The sequence below is a fragment of the Anopheles stephensi genome, chromosome 3 (assembly GCF_013141755.1).
Source record: "Anopheles stephensi strain Indian chromosome 3, UCI_ANSTEP_V1.0, whole genome shotgun sequence".
Classification (NCBI taxonomy): domain Eukaryota; kingdom Metazoa; phylum Arthropoda; class Insecta; order Diptera; family Culicidae; genus Anopheles; species Anopheles stephensi.
Genome location: NC_050203.1, coordinates 63,655,761 through 63,673,089, shown reverse-complemented (window position 1 = coordinate 63,673,089; position 17,329 = coordinate 63,655,761). Strand labels below are relative to the sequence as shown.

Here is a 17,329-nt window from a genome sequence, read left to right as displayed (position 1 = left end):
CTTCGCTTCGCATTATTCGCAATGCTGCTCATGATCCTTAAACAACGTAGGATTTTTTTGGCTTTTAAGTTTAAAAAAATATCTAATTAACAAAAAAAACCCTGAGCCGTTTTAAATGCAAATGAGTAATAACTTAATTATGAACGGTGTGTTTATCGCCAAACGGGGCTTTTTTCGGGTCAACTCGCATTCGATCTTCACTTACTAATATAGAATTGCCATAAGATTTTTTTTATCTCTTCTTACAAATGACCTGTTGTGAAGATTAACTACGGCTTTTCGTATTTAAATGTTACCCCCTGGTTTGAGATATCTCCTCCGGAACCCTGTTTTGTTTTGCTCCGTGTTTGCAAATGTACGGATTCATTAGGTAAATTGGTCACAAGGGCTACCGGGTACCGGTGCCGGGTTTTGCTAATTTCCAGCCACCGGTGATCGGTATCGGTTGACCATCTTTTAGTTTACAAATTGTACGAACAATCGATGCGCTTGGCCGATCCGTGTTAGATATCGTCAGCTACTTTGCGCCGCAAACGGCTTACTACTACCACCGGCTAACGGTACCTGATTGGTACGCTTCAACAAATTTGACAGTTTGATGAAACGAGCCTCGGCGAGCAATCAGCTGGTCGGTCGCTGTCACGCAACTACCCGTCACCGCCCTTTCCACAGGGTATATTAGCGAGGTGGCAGAGGCAGCAGAGGAGACCGTACTACACCGCTACTGTGCGCGTTCTGACTGTCAATAAGCAAATAGCCTCGATCACGATCACTAGAGCAGATCCGTCCGAACGGGCAGCCAGCCAGCCTGCCAGCCACTTCGAAAGTTAGCTAAAATGGCAAATGCCCTGCTCGCACCGATCCCACCTTACACATTCAGCCATTCGCAGCAGATGACCTCGTTGGTTTATCTCCCCTTGGCCGACGGAAGCGCTTCCAAAACCGTTTTGCCCCCTCTCTCTCTTCCGGGCTCTTGGAAAAGCTTGCGAAATGGTGTGCTGCCTGCGCCCCGGAACTTTTGGCCGTATCTCGCTAATTAGCGTGTAATTGCTCTTTTGATGGACGTTTCCGGGATTTCGCCTGGTTTGCGAAAAAATGCGAAAACTTTGCGAAACGGGCCCGATGGCTAACCGATTTAGTTGGCTGAAGCTTTTGGGGCCGGATCGGAGCGAACACAACTTCGGCTTTGCCCCTTCCAAGGCAAAACGCCAGCGACACAAGTGTGCGGAGTCAATGTTAAGGGTGTCCCATCTTCAGGTGGTTTCATGGGCTGTGTACGATGTACTCACCTGTACTCATTAGCGGCTTGGATGGAGTGTAGTTGAAAAGTAGCAGAGGATAGGAGCGTATATGATAGGTCAGTTATTTATTTAGTTATAGTTTTTTCACTTATTTACTTAATTGAAGAACTTTATTTTTCAAAATATTTAACATCTCAATATCCTGGGGGAATTGTAAACTGCTCCCAATTCCTTCACCACTATAATGAGCATGTTAAGCCTTTACGGAACAGTTATCGGCAGTATCTGGGTGTGGACCTAAAGCCATACTCACCAGCGCCGATATTAATGTTGTGATAAATGTTTCACTTACAAAACCAATTTAAACACCAAATTACGTGCTTTACCCCAAAGATGCACCACCAGAGCCTGCTGCTAACGAGATACGTTTGATCTCTGATATTATTAATCACAAGCATGTTGGAGCATAAAAAGCTCGTTGGTCAATACTGTAATCATCATCCAGCTTTTGGCTTGTGTGTGTGACGTTGTTGATTTGCAAGAGGATCGATTACTTCTTGCAGCCCGCTATATAAATTAAGTCATTTGCGCTGCCACAAGTAGCTCAGTGCTGAACATCGCTGTGGGATCAATGGTCGATACAGTTTCGTGTTACGTTTTTTGTTTGGTATCTGAAGTTGCTGTTAAGATTAACTTGACGGCGGCACACTTAAGCGCGTATAGGACGCCCGAAAGGAGTCTACATACGCACAGCAGCTAAGAAGGAAACGTTCGTAATCTTCATCCCTTATCAGTTTCTGCTCGAGCAAGTAATGATAGGCCTTCGTCGGCTTCACCGCGTCCTAATGGGATTCTCTTTAATTAGCTTAAGTTGTTTTATTTAATTTCTTTTAACGCAAGCAAGCAATTGTACATTGCGATGCAATTTCGTGCACGCGAAAGTGTCTGCTAATGGCACATGAAATGAGTATGAGCGGCTACATCGCGTTTCGTGTTAATCGGCTTTGCTTTTGCAAAGTACTTAAATGTTAAATGCCATTTTATTTGTGTGTGCAGTTGCAAAGCAAGTTTTGCAAGCCTTCCTCAGTCCATCAAGGCTTTTTAAGGGATTGAACCTAGCACTATGCCACCGCTTTCTGTGTGTTCACTAAACTGGAGTTTATTGTGTTGTTTTTCAGGATGTTCTGGAGGAGTACGAGGAACGTGTAAAGCGTCGGGGTAACATGCCCAAGATTGATCAATCTTGCCTAAAGTGGACACCGTTTGTAGCACCCACGCCATCGACGCCATCATCCTAGCGCCAGCCACACATGAACAACGTTCACACTTACTACAACAACACCGGCCATTCAACACTAGGTACGAACAGCAATTGTACAAGTAAAAACAATTTCCGAGGCGTTTTTTAAACTCATGACAACACTGGGATGGTTCCAGTTTTGGGACTCGTGCCTCAAAATCGTAATTCAATTTTACCCGCTCGAATGCATCGTATCGTCAACGGCTAGCGAGCGAAGTTTTAGCATGCAGTGCATTTAATACGTAACGTAATGGTAAAAACATTTCCTCAACTATTTGTAAGATTTGCACAATCGCCCGCTCAGTGTACAGAACCGTTTAGCTATAGATGTAATTTAAAGATTTTCAACTAAGTATTTAACCGCTGTGCTGTTTATGATGACTTAAGTAAGACAAAAAGACATTTTTAGCCGGATAATTTTAAACATGATAGCTTTACAAGGACGTTGCCACACATGATAGGGTCCTCTTCTATTAGCTAACATGTGTGATAACTTTACCATTGCTTGGCTCGCTTTTGCCGTGCAGTAAACAAATACTGAGCGGCTGCGGAATGCTGCAGGTTGATTTGAAGAATTTCAGTCATCCTGTTTCCGGTCATTCCCTCAAGCACTCAATGGGCAGCCTTTGTGACCCATTCGGTTCCCGAGAGCTCGCTCTCCTTTGCAAGCAGTGCACTTAAGTGCATTCTGCTCGGCCCTTGCGGTTTGTGCTGCCAAATTTAATAGCTTGGCGCTCAAGTCCCTGACTACTTTGCCCGTCATATCTCTTGAGCAAACGTAGTCGAAGAGCTCTTGAGCTCTCTGTTTTATCTGCTCGCAAAAGCTCGCCTTCTCTATCTCCTGAGCGGGCTACGCCACGTTATGTTCAGGGATAGCTGCGCTCACCCCTGTTGATACTTTTGCGCATGTACGGGACGCCAAAGGAGAGTTGGTCGTCCTCTGCGCCACCTTACTGCGGGAAGGTATAGCACTTTCCTTGCAGTTTTTAAAATACAAAGACATATATCTGGGTACCAACTAGGGCTATTCTATTAGGAATAGCTATCGCCACCTCGCCAGTATTGTACAGCCACCCCCGGGTTATCTATGCAAGCAGTGAGGCCATGCGAGGGTTGGTGTATGCCCTTATGAAGCGACACACTCAGAGCCAGGGCCAGGCGTGAATCGGGGAACAAGTCTAACCAACTACTGTACGAGCGACCCGTGTTAGGGGCACTCTGGCTCAGAACGTATCTGTAGACCAGCCAACGGTTTTTTGAGCGGAAGGGGTCCCATTAGCCTACTCGCCATTTCAAGTGGGTTTCACCCCACTTTACTCTGGGAGCAGGATGGTTCCTCCACCAGTCCCATAGCGAATAAATCCAGTGCCCATTTGCCCAGAGTCTAGGGGCCCAAGTCCACTCCGTACGGAGACCTTCCGTACTATGGCGTTTGAGGTGAAATTGCTTCCACGCTCATACGCCATACCCTTGCAGGAGTTGTTCCCTTAAAAGGGCTCCTGTCGTATCTTTTATTATACGGTTTCAAGTCTGGCGATCGGAAGAATCACCAACCTGCTTCTTTGGTTAGTTTCCGCTAACCGGAACGGTGAGTTCCGGCGTTCGTGCCGCCATCCAGTGGCAGCACGGGGAGGCAGTAGCCAGGGTTTTAAGCCACCCTAGAGAGGCGCCAGAGGAGCGTAACACAGTAGTACACTTACAGCGACTCAGCTAGGCTCTTCCTCAGGGAATGCTCTTTTCGAGTAGCTGAGTAGCGTATGATGAGCGCACGAGCTGCAGAAATCCTGAGTAATCGTTACGAAAGGTTTCAAGTCTTCGGGTGAGAGTACCTGCGGTGGCCCATTCCAACAGAACAGACGACTTAAGACGGGGATCGTTTTTCTCGGAGGACCACTCCGAGGAAAGATCCTTTGGTTTAAAGGCGGCAGCGACAGCTGCGTGGTCTTCTTGATCTACCAACGGTCCAGCTGACCTGGCCAAACCGGAAGGTGTCCGCTGGTGATGCACTTGGATGTTAGCAGGCTGAGGAACTTCGGCGGCAGGGTTTGCAACGGGGTTGCACGCACTCACTTGGCGTGGCTTGCCTCGATACGAATTACTATTAGCTTTGGAATCCATTTTATGACGTCTTGTCGGTAACCAAGGATAAAAGGTCATTTAATGTGTACAGCTCATATTTTAAAACGCTTTTGATTTCGAAAGAAAATAAATAATTTTTATTTATTATTAATTATAACAAATCTTCACGAAAACAATTCGTTGCAACGGTTTTGTTTGCGGGTTTGTACGGAGAGCTAGCAGCATTTCAACCGACAAACGTCAAAACGCATTAACTTAAGTCATCATAGACCCCAGTATCGGTAAGAGAATGATAGTAAATGTGTTAGGTTATTAGATTAAATTAAAGAAAAAGTGTATAGTACAAACAGTAAGCAGGATTACATTTTAACACAATTCTATGTATTCATTCGCGATCGTGCAAGTAGAATAGATCAATTTTTAATGTTTTTGTTTATTTTCCTCCTCGGCGTGTAATAAATGAAGTATAAATTATAATGCATAAATTCAGCATCTACGGTTACCTTTTATTCATAGAAAGAACCATATCAAATGTAATATAACTATTACTTATTAACCTATCGGGTTCTTCAATCACAATCTGATGTTGGGATGCCGTAGAATTCCTTAAATAAAAAATCCTGTTTTATTCTTGCCATGTGCTTGCGGACAGCCTATAACTACTTTAAGCACTGGATCGTCCTGTGCCCACTGACAGGATTGAGAGTGTGCGCAGAGGGTTACCACTAGATGTCTCGTTGTCCTGGAACCATCGTTGTCTAAGCTGTCTTCTCTTCCGGGTGCCTTTTTCGTTGAGACAAAGACGGCATTACGGATCCACATTATTTAATTGACTTGTATAAATTGATTGACATCCAATAAAATTGATAGAAAAATAAATTGATAGAAAGAAACAACAAATAAAATGATTCAAAACTCAACTGTAGCAAATTTTAAATTAAAACTGTGAATCTTGCATTTTTAAGGACATTTCATTATTGTACTTCAGTTGCGTACACCGAAATGTTAATCACCTATAACAAATGTCTGTTCTATGCTAAAGCAAACCGATACTGCCCTTTTGCTCTCCAATGTTGGGCGCCTAAGACATCCAGACCGATGAAGCATGAATCACGCTGCTGGAGGAAAAATTTCGCTTATTTCCGGATGCGTCACGCGTGCTGGGAATTTCCGTTTGCATGCTTCCAAACTGGTTCTCGGTTTTCGCTCGTCTTTCGCGTCTTCCTGTTGTGCAGGTCAACCAATGTATTGGTGCCAGCCAGATGGGAAAGTTATTTACTACTCTTTCTGCTGCTTCACCATCTATTTGCATATTTAGCTAACAGCAAATCGTTTGTAAGGCTGTGTGATTAGAATCATCAACTCATGCATTCGTAGAATTTTCATGAAACGATGAGTTCACAGAAGAAGAAGAAGAAGAAGAAGAAGAAGAAGTGCTACAATTAAACCGATCCTTGAAAGAGTTCAACTTAGAGCTGCAACTTAGTTTCGACAGTTACGAACGTAATACAATAAATTTAAAATAAATTTGATATTTTGCTCTCTATAAAGAGAAAAAATGTTTTTGTGGTAACAATCCTTGTGGTAAGAAAAATAAAATCCTTTTGGTGTAATGAGCCGTACTAAACAAAATCAACCGACGCCCGATTCTCAATACAGCAACGGGGCAAACAAACCGTTCCGAACGCGTAATGTTTCATTTAATTTTATTTACGCATCCCATAGGCTTTGGTGTGCATTGAAACACCGCACGAAATTACCATCATTAGGTGCAATCGAGCTACAAGTGAGCTGATGTATGCAGCCTGTAGCAAAACTGTCGTCACAGCAGCGATGTGAGGAATTCGAAAATTAATGAGTTTAGGCTCAGCCGCCAAAGTGTGTGTGTGCAGTGTGGTAAAACGTTCAGTTAATTGAAATGACCGATAAGTAAAGCGTCATCTCATCATGAAAGATGTAGCTTAATAATAACAACAAAATGTAACACCATGAAGCGGCACACACCTTTCCGTAAACCTTTCCCCCCCGTGGTGTTCGGATTGTTTTCCGAGCGTCCTTTTCCGGCACACCACGGCACGGTTTATAAGCTAATTCCTCACCCCTTCCTTGAGCCTTTGCTTGAGGGTTTGTTGCAAAGGTACGTGTAATGATAGGGTACGAGAAGCTGATGCTGATCGTGACAATGTCCTCCGTACGATGGATCTTTTACCGGTTGCGAAGACGTGTATGTAGGTCGCGTCTTCTGCTCGGGAAATACGACGAGAACCGATGATGATGTGTATGATGCAAAATTGTGGTGAATTATCATATTATCGGATGTTTCGCCGGATAATGCCAGGTGATGGACTCGTGCGCCGTTGGAATGTGCACCACCAGGACAGGATCACATTAACCGTACGATCTGCGACCGTCATCTGCTGGTGTTCTTTAAGCTGTGTTGGTCAATTTTAAACAGCATGAGTTGCTGCCTACTAAAGGAACGTTGGAAGGAGTTCCTTGGGGAGTGTTCACTTGTGTGAAATCTTAACCGTCGGATATTTCATTGATTAGCTTTAGAAAATGTTGTTTATAATAACTACTAATAATAGCATATTGAAATTATTTCATTAGAAGATGTCAAGTACAGTCAAGAATCTGCTGCAATAATTCTACTAAAACGGTTAGCTAGAGTAAGATCCCTTTCTTCCTCTTGGCTTAACAATCTTGATAAGTAATGCTGACCATGTATTGGGTTACATTGAGTTAAAAATTCATCTCGATACTTAATAACTCAATGAGGTAATTTACAGGATTTAAAAATTTCGGTTTCGAACTGATAATCAAATGGATAGCAAGGATATAGAAAGTGCTTGCTAGCTATCCTTGGCCACAGTGGCAGAGCAAGGCCTTTCGAGGCCTTCGAGGTTCGAGGTTCGAGGAATGGCTCGCTCCTTACGCTTTTAGGTTGATCCTCCACAGTTTAGGTACATCTCTCTGTTGAATGATCTTCAATGGCTGAAAACACTCAAAAAATCTGAACAAATTTGCATGCCTCGCCTGGTCCTAACATTACTATTGATTATTAGTCATTAAAGCAAGGGCAACAACACATCCTCTTGCTTTGAACACGAGCCACAAACGTTTGCTCTGGGTGCCAGTAATGCGATTACAAAATGGTGACAAATTCTGCCCGAGGCCTACTGTGTCCCTGATCCGCCGGAAGCGATATTCGTTACCACATTGTTATTCCCCTGTTTTTCCATTGCCCTTTATTCTGCCCCACGGGACAACCATATTAAATGGTCGGACTGGAACCGGCAGGTCAGGCCAGCCTGTTATCCCGTCGAACAAACCATGCTCACGTGTCCGGCGACAGCACTGGAAATTCGTGTGCCCGGGCGCCAACGTAGCTGGTCCTTTTACGTAATCGGTTCTTGCTCACGACGGGTGCGATGCATGTCCGTACCGTGCGGCAACTTTGGCACACACGTTTCCTACGGCGGCGTCTCCTGTTTTTCCACGTGGGGCGGATGCCGGCATACGTACGAAAATTAAGCGAATAGAGCCGACCCGTGTCGCTAGATCTAGAAAGTGCACCACCGGCAGGCAGCACCGAACGCGGTCAGTCTCACGTTGCAGCAGCGTGATCTCAGGTCGCACGAAATGATTCACACCGGAAAGGAAAAAAGCACAATGATGCACTACCTCACTCTTGCGAAGCGCCATCCGAAGCCTGCTGGGGTTGCTTGCGTATCTCGGGGGGTTTTTTGTGTGTGTGTGTGCAATGCGTAGGGCTTTACTTAATCTTGACGGGAAGGAGTTTCCCGTCGTTAAACGATGATTTCGAAACGCCAAACGTTCTCACGGCAAACGGGCTGTGGGATGATTTCGATCTGCTTCCGAACCGGGGGAAGCCTTGCACGGGCGATGATTCGATGGGAATTGGGCTGTGGCCTGAGCTGCTGGCTGGAACACGGGTGGAAGATCATTTTCGCGCAACCGGTTGCGTTTTGATATCGAAACCGCAAGGAACATGAACTGCTTGAGATAAAGAAATTGTGTGCAACTAAACGTATCGAATGTTCACCACACCACCAGGTGGGAGATACATCTAAGGGAAAGATACTACGGAAGCTTCTGCTGCTGTAAATAATGCAAAAAGAAAATGCTGCAAGTAGAGAAATAAGAATAACTCAGCTCATATTTTCTGTTCACAAAAACAAGTAAAGGCATTGGAATAAATTGAATTAAAAGGCTATAGGGTAGTCCTAACATGTTTTGTTGGGTTTTAAAAGTTTTTTTTTTAAGTTTTAAGGACTACACAAAGACGGTTCGTGGTTCCGGTGTCTGGCAAGTCTAACTTAGTTTGAAGCCGTACGATCATTATTCAGCGAGAAGGGTGATGCACTTGGCATACAACAATCATCATGTTCCAAGACCTTAAAAATCGTTCAGTCCTATTAACAAACTATTTGATACCGAGCTGATACGCGCAAGGGTGCTGGCTGCCAACCGGTCATACTACAGCCTGAGGAAACTTCTCCACTCTAAATACCTGTCACGACGGGCGAAGCTGGGACTGTACAGAACATTTATAGTCCCAGCACTCACATACGCCTCTGAGACATGGACTCAGTCCAAAACTGACGAAGCGCTCTTAGCCGCGTCCGAGAGGAAGATGCTCAGAAGGATTTTTGGCCGGAATAACGGATTGGCAGACGACGGTGCTAAACCGTGAGCGGTATCGAGGATTGTTGCAGCAGTCCAAGACCGCAAAGCGGTTGAAGCGCCTGATAAGTAAGTAAGTAAGATACCGGAGTCAGTCTACGTCAGTCTTGGCCTGCTGCAACAATGCTGGATACCACTCACGGTCCAACACCTTCGCCTGCCAATCGATTATCCCAGCCGTTTTGGTGGACGCATCAACGCCATCACTCCATCTTAGTTTGGGCCTACCACGCCTTCTCTGTCCATGTGGACGGCCCTAAAGCACTTTACGGGCTGGGTCGTCCGGTGTCATTTCCATGACATAACCAGCCCACCGGAGCCTGGCGAGTCTAATTCTCTGCACGATGGTGAAATCATCGGACAGCTCGTCATTGAAGAGCTCCATACGGTGCCAAAATGTGATTGAATACTTCTTCTTCTTCGGTGGCACTACAACCTCGAAAGGTCTCGGCCTGCCATTTCTGGCTTTCTGTGACTTGATTTTACCCGTAGCAAGGTAGTCAAGCCCTGCATCCGAGGAGGCAGTCCGAATGAGATTTGAACCCCGGTCCTGCCGTATGAAGACCGATCGCCAGGGTCACCGGATCATCCCATACTGAATACACTGGTTTTAAAAAAAGTTTTTATGATTGTGCTCACTTTGTCGATCAAAGCCTCAACTGATCTTCCATCTTCTTTAACTTCAGGATGGCTATGGCTAACTGGATTGTATTGTAAATTGTACAAGTGCATTGTTTAAGATTACTTTGAATACATTAGAATATAAAGCGTCCAATTAGATGATCCCTTGTGCATCAGCAAGTTGATCAGGCGAACGTTCACGTGGCCTAAGGTACATTAGCAATTGCTCTTGTCGCAATTTAGACAAATTGTTGCAGCAAAAATCAAGCTGGTTTAGCTGGTTGCAATCTGCACCAAACCGACAGGCTGCGTAATTTGCTGCAAAACTCCTTCCGCCCTTGAGGTCCCGGGTGGTCCCGCTTCGGCCACTACCTATCTATACGGTAACCATAAAACTCATGTGTTCGAGTGTTGGTTTCAAGTGTAAAGCGAGAGAAAACAACAACAACAAAAACACCGAAACAACAAACGCCTGTAGTTGAACAGTGGAAGAAAAACGGATACATTTTCAAAGCAACCTGCCGCACATACGGCAGTCATACGACCTGCTCGCACGCTGCCGGCCAGCTCGATAGCGGACTTTATTGATTAAATTCCACAAATATTACCATTTAGTTGCTATTAAGCGGCTTACCGGCTTTAATCCCAACGTCGTTACCATTAAATGAAACCAGCCGCCACAAGGCCCAGGGTTTTCCGCCGGGCGCTGATACTGTTGCCGATGCGTGCCTACAGGTTGTTGCTGCAAATTGAAAACTCTTTCTCCCGGCGTACCGGTGGGGCGGGAAGCCGAAATGAAACATAAAAATATCGTAACCATTCATTGATGTTCATCAGAATAGCAAAATAAGGCGAAGAGAAGAGCGGCACACACAGCGCAGCACCCGTTTACGTTAGGTCCGGAGTAACCGAAACCACACCTTTTTTGGAGCCTCCCGCTGACCGGCTGTGGCTTGTGTTTTCTTTTTCGGAATAATTTTGTTTGTTTTTTTCCCCCGGTGGTTCTACCCTGACGATGTGCACCAGTGGCCAGCATGATTTGAAGCCAATTTTTGGGGGGGGGGGGGGCGTTTTACACATGTCACCCCGTGCCAATCTTGGAACGATGATCTCCCAAGCGACGCAAGATGCAATCTGCCACCGCCGCTCACTGCGCGCACCGAACAGACGAGGTGAATTTAAAATCAATTAAGAATCCAAAACGAAACGATAGCCGGTCCGTCATCCTTGATGATGGTTGATGCGAATGAGTGCCGGTCGCCGGGCGTTTCGAACACTGCCTGCCGGCCGTTTTGCAACATTGTACGTGGGTCGAGCACGCGGCAGCCCGTAGCCACACTTGCAAAGCAAATGAAGAAGTCCTGCCGATTGTTTTGCTGCAGACACCGGTGACGGGTGTCGTCGAAGGTTACAGGAAATTGTCTGCTGTTCCGGTGCAGTGGTCAACCCGGCTTCGTGCAGTGCAAGCCGAAAGCTCATCGCCACCGTCTTGTTGGGCGAGAGACAGCAACACGCAGCTATCTCAGAATGGTAAGCTTCACACTCGGAAACCTAGATGGCAAACTGGCGAAAATTAAGATTGCTCGGCCTGGGCTTTGAACTTTGGCTGACGGGATGACAGCAGCAAGGCAAAGCAGTGGGCATCGTACTACCACCACCACCAAACTGCGCTCAGGGTTGGCTTGCGAAGATGCGAAGTAACGAATGAAACATAAAAATAAACAATTAAGCACATCCAGGGCCGCGCGCGCGCCATCGAGATAGGGCGCGATCCACGGTGTGCGCAATGAGCGAGGAGAAGAAAAACAAAAAAAGAAAGGAGCGAGGGATAGTGAAGCGATTGCCAAAGAAGTGGTACAGAATTAACGTGAAATAAATTGCACCGATCAAATGAGCATAAAAACATTCCGGAACTCATCAAAAGTAACGCGGTCGGCGGGTGAGTTGGGTATGGTGGGCAGGAAATGGTGTGCCGGTGTGCTGAAAAGGAGCGCCTGTTTTTCGGTTGGTGCACCACAAGGAGCAGTTGTGACGCGTGGCCAAAGTGCATCCTGCAGTGCCGGGGAGGTCCAATCCATCAGCTCGTGCATTTCTTCACATATGGCACAGGAAAAACGGAAACACGAAAAACGATTGAAACGGTTCTGTTTTGTACTTAAAAGCATGATATAAAAAATACTCTGGGTAAGGGAAGAATGAAGCCCACGAAAAATATTTAAAGGGCGGTTAGATAGTATTGGCTTCATCAGCTAACGCATCTCAACTTATGACTTAAGCCTTACTGATTGAAGATGATCGGTTAAGTGTCAGTGGAAATTGATCGCAGCACCACTACTTATGCAGATAAATGCAATAAATTCAGATGACTTAACTTAACCCAAAACCGTCACTGCTACTTTTAATCAAGATGGTAAATTAGATCGGAGGAACTAATAATCTTTCAAGGAACTACGATCTACTTTCTAACAAAGAAGCTAAAGTTTGTGAGGCGCTCCACAACTACCTGAAATCTACTCGTACAAAATCTTTTTTCTTAAAATAGAACAAAACATCGATTATGGGCTAGATTACAGTCGTTTGAACGTTGTTGCACAACTGTAAAGCAGAAGTTGAAGACGCAAATCCATCATCCAGGAGGCGCTTGCACCCTTTGATCGTTCGAGTAACCGTTGAATCGTTCGGCGCCGGTCGTCACACTGCTACGGGTAAAAGTCACAGAAAGCAAGAAATAGTAGGCCGAATCATTTCAAGGTGGTAGGGCATCGGTAAAGGTGTCATGGCGTGTGTTCCATTAAAGGATCACTGCATCCGTACCGAAGCTAATCAACCTGCTTACTGCCCCTCAGCAAGGACTTTGTGAAAATTTGTGAGAGATTGACCGATTTTCGCCGGGACGATTTCGATCAGTTTGTGGTTAAATAAAATTGAATCAGCCCGCGATTTGGGAAAAATATGTTTTGGACGGGGGGTGCGTTGTCGATAAAAGAGATGGACACTTATCTTCAAGACCGTTTTGACGACGCTTCCTCTGAACGTTGTCTGAACGCAACAAACATGATTTAGATGACAGTAGAACCTTGTGAGCCTTCTTGAACCTAAATTGATCGTTGTTGAAATGGCTCTACCTTCGAAATTCTAAACCGAACTGCACAAAGAAACTTTTGAACATCATCCCTTCATTAAGTAAGTCTCGAACTATGACAATTTCAGTTTAAATGGCATATAACTCATACAATCAAAATTACTTTAAACATAATGTATGCGATTCGGCCCTATACGTCCGTATTCGTCCCTAGCCACGATCAAAGACGCTGTAATACAACTGAATTGCAATCGCAACACACTAACCTAGTATGTCCGGGATAAGACAAAATAGTGGAAAAATTATTCCTTGTAAACATTGAGGCTTCTTGATGAAGGCTTACCCGTAATAACGAGAATAAATAAATAAAATAATGTATACACTTGTGCGATACATCTCCAAGCGTTGAACGTCGATAAAATGATAATGGAGTAAAGTTTAGTGCATATGTAATCGCACCATACACAGGATAGTTCCTAGTATTATTTAATAAAGTTAATTTATATTAAAAATCATGCCTCTACCACTATTTCTTTCTATTCAACACACCACCGACATTGCATTACCTGTATGCCAACTCTAATTTCATCCTCCCAACCACGTACTACCCGCACAAACAATGCAAAACTTTCATCGTAGCCCCAACCATAATCCTGCAGTTGAACCAACTTTGCCCTCTGCTTTCAAACAAAACACTCCGGGGACGGAAACGATCTCGCGGTGTGGCGTCAATGGCACCAGGAATGGTTTAAACCTTTCATCCCATGTCGTTGTTTCCTAATGCGAAGACTTTGAACCCGTGCTGTGTGTGCGCGTGAAGCGCCAATAGCTACCATTTGCGTAGCCATTGAACCTTAGCCGTGGTCGGGGATGGGATAAGATTTTCTTTATTGTCTGCCGAAAATATGATCCCGCAATGTGGAGGAACTTGACGGTCACGGAAGTTCAGTTTTTAACCCCCCCGCGGAGGGTTTTTTTCGCACTTTTTTCCGATGGAAGCTGTGTGAGTAACGAAAAAAAAAAGGACGATGGAAGCCACTTGCCTTTCACTTCCCGAAATCCACAGCCCAGCCAAAGGAGCCAAAGGTGTCTAAGGACTATCGAGGCACATCTCCGAGGAACGGTAGCTGCATTCCATCTCTCAACACAAATCATCACTATTACTATAATAGTATTCATCGTAACGCTCGTAATGCTTACTCCCATATCTACTTTTTTGTGATTGTACGGAAATTCCGTTCACCACCACCACCGGTTGGGCTTCTCAAACTGCGTCCCAACGAACACGGGCACGAGTTTGCGCTTTCGCACGACCCGAACACGGTGCATTAGTGCCCGAGCCTAGCTCCATCGGGTTGACGATCTCGGGCTCTCGGTGGTCACAGGCCGCAACATACTATTTGGGAAAGCTTTCTGGTAATGAACGACAAACAAAAAAAAATTGTTTTGTATACTAGCTCGCCGTCCGAGTGCCTCTGACCTCCGACTGTAGAGTGCGTATATGTATAGCTACACTACGCTGCGTGCGTAGCTGTGTGAGTAGCTGGTTCGTTAAAATGTCCTCGCATCCTTGTGAGGACTAATACTTAAACATACACACCCAATTGGGTATGTCTGTGTGTGTGTGTGAGAGAGAGAGATAGTAAGTAAGAGCGAGAGAGCGCGTACCACGACTATATGTTCTTGGAGGACAATCGATGGCACTGTGGCGTAGGGCGATGAAGGGATGAGAGCCAGGGCGGTGGCTCTAGCCGGCATTCGGAAGCAGCGGTGGTTGACAGCATGGATGGTCCGAAAAATCGTCCTAGGTCGGAATTGGTGGCCGCCAGAAATTTTATTTCAAATCCGACAGCAGCCAAGTTTGGTCGCACATTTCGGTGGGCTCCGACGATGGCCAGGGCACAATATCAAACAAACAGTCACTCTGGCGTGGGCTGTCACTACTGGTGCAAGTGTGGTGTTATGAAGCAGCAGAACACTAATGATTCAAGTACAATCGGAAGGTAGCAAAGCTTTCGTCGTGAACGGACCCCCGAACAGCTGTTCAACGGCGAGTGTGTGTGTGTGTGTTTGTCCTGCAGTGCACAGTGATGTAACGGCTAGTGGAAAGCCACCGAAACGCTTTCAAGTGGAAACCCTGAAGCTGTGGAAAGCAAGCAGAGTGACGTGTGACATTAATTAACTCTTGGCTGATAATAATCGGAAACTGAAATGACAATAAGTGATTACGTTGATAAAGAAAGACACACAAAACATAGCAGCAAAGTGCGTTACATCACGTACCAAACACTACCGGTCCAAGGTACCGGCAAACCAATCAGGATATTTGTACTTGTTTCATCAGCAGCATTGCATCATCTGGTAAGTGATCTCAAACTAATATATGCTTGGGATGGTATTGGGGAACATACTAGTCGGGGCTATGTGGGGCAGGAATGTAGTTGCACAATCTGATCATTCTCACGAAATTGTTCCTGCTCTAATGGTGCTCTCTTGGCATACCGCGAAGGACGCAGCATTTCTTGCATATTTGCACAGTCGTGTATAGCCATTGTAGGTGGCCATTGGTACAGAGATGCAACAGGGGTTTGTTGCAATTGTTTGGTGAAAAATTTGAATTAGAATTTGGTGCAATTGTGAAGCAAAAGCTTATTAAAACAAACGTGCAGTGTTAATAACCACCCAAAGCGGTTGATCGTTGATGCAAGAAATAAGTAATAGTAATGCTATTTCCGGACAAGTACAGTGGCGGCCGATACATTAAGGCCATATAATCTTGTAACATGTAACTTATAAGTGAGTTTATGATGCGTGAGTGATTGTGTAAAGGATGAAACCATTGTATCAATTTGAAAATTGACTCCTAAGTCCTTTTTATAATGGAACTTTTAAAGGATTAGCTAGATTTTTGCAAATCTTCATCGTTTAAAGGTCACAATATTTTTTTTTTAATTTCGGAATTTTTATTCGTATGGAATATTCAGCTAATTGTAAAACTAGCAAAGTATTGCGATTATGAGATGCTTTTACTATATACATACTATAACTACCAAAAGCGATTGTCACAAAATCTGATAGCAAGGTGATCTTTTTGCTTTGTCTAGCACTGTAAAATAAGGTTAGAGTATTCACTTTTCCTAACATTTATTCTATGCAAATCGGATGTTTCACAGACAAAGGGGAACAAAATCAGGTTTCCTACTTCAGCCACCATACACCTCACCGTTGTTGAACTACTTAGTGAAGCTATCACAAAATTATATTATTATTTAAACCAAGCTTGTGCATAAAATGTAACAATGTTAAGTGAATTTATTTTTAAATTCAATTAACATAAAAATATTGTACCCACTGTTTACATCCTTGCCTTGCCACTACTCCATCGGCCATTGGTTCCTCTCCCGAGGATCCCTAACCGATGCAGTTGAATGACCGCTACATGGCGGTGACGCACTGCTTAGAAACCTGTCCACAAGAGGGCGCTACGTTCATTCGGCGAGACATACGTTCACCATAACCCGGAACGTGTCTCCGAAAAATGGGAGCGAACGGATTAATTGACACCGGCGGCTGGGTTGGCTTGGGAGGAGGAAGGAGCACGATATCCAATTTCCAGCAAGGATTTCCCATCCGACGGCGACTGGGATCTATTACCCCGGTGGAGGGCATCATGTTGCTAACTTCCCGAAGACAATGTTGCCGCGTGGGCCACCACCAGAAAAGGATAAGAAATCAATATTTCCGAGACATTAGCATGTCTCGACGCATTATTTATCCTTCTCGTACGCATACCATCTATTCACCGTTGATTCTCTTTTCTTTGGGCCAAATACGTCACACTAGAAGTTTGGTGGGCACCACCAAACAAGGGAAAAAAGAAGGTTTTGTACATTCGGTCTCTTTTTTTGCTATGCTTTACTTGCTGTCGGCTTCTGGGGTTGACCTTCTTGGGGTGGATGTTGCCCTCGGGGCCTTTCCTCTTCGTTCTAATGCTGCGTCAAACGCTACAAGGGTGTAAAGTTGTTGTTCGTGAGGTAGTAAAGTTTTGCGTACTTTCACCTCACAGACCACCTTTCCCTTCATCCCCCCCACCACCCCACCGTCCCCTTGATCCTTATCCGTTTCTTTTGCAGCAGCTTGGGCTTCATTTCGGTTGATTAAACTTTCAGCTCATAAAGACGTCGCGCCACCATAACCTCTTGCACGAAGGTTTAGTTTATTTTACTTTGCGTAACGCGCCTTACCGGCTGGAGAAAGTTCCGAACCGAAATGAAAAAAGGGCAGACACTCTCACACCGA

General features: G+C 45.0%; 1 protein-coding gene across 1 annotated transcript in view; it reads left to right on the top strand.

Moving 5' to 3' along the window:
- The window catches only part of LOC118511584 (histone acetyltransferase KAT7), a 57,816-nt gene extending 52,711 nt beyond the window's left edge, over positions 1–5,105 (top strand). Inside the window, exon 8 of the mRNA XM_036054836.1 lies at positions 2,420–5,105. Within this exon, the coding sequence (XP_035910729.1) occupies positions 2,420–2,539 (120 nt within the window). The 3' untranslated portion in view covers positions 2,540–5,105. The remainder of the gene's footprint in view (positions 1–2,419) is intronic.
- The last annotated feature ends 12,224 nt before the right edge of the window (positions 5,106–17,329 follow it).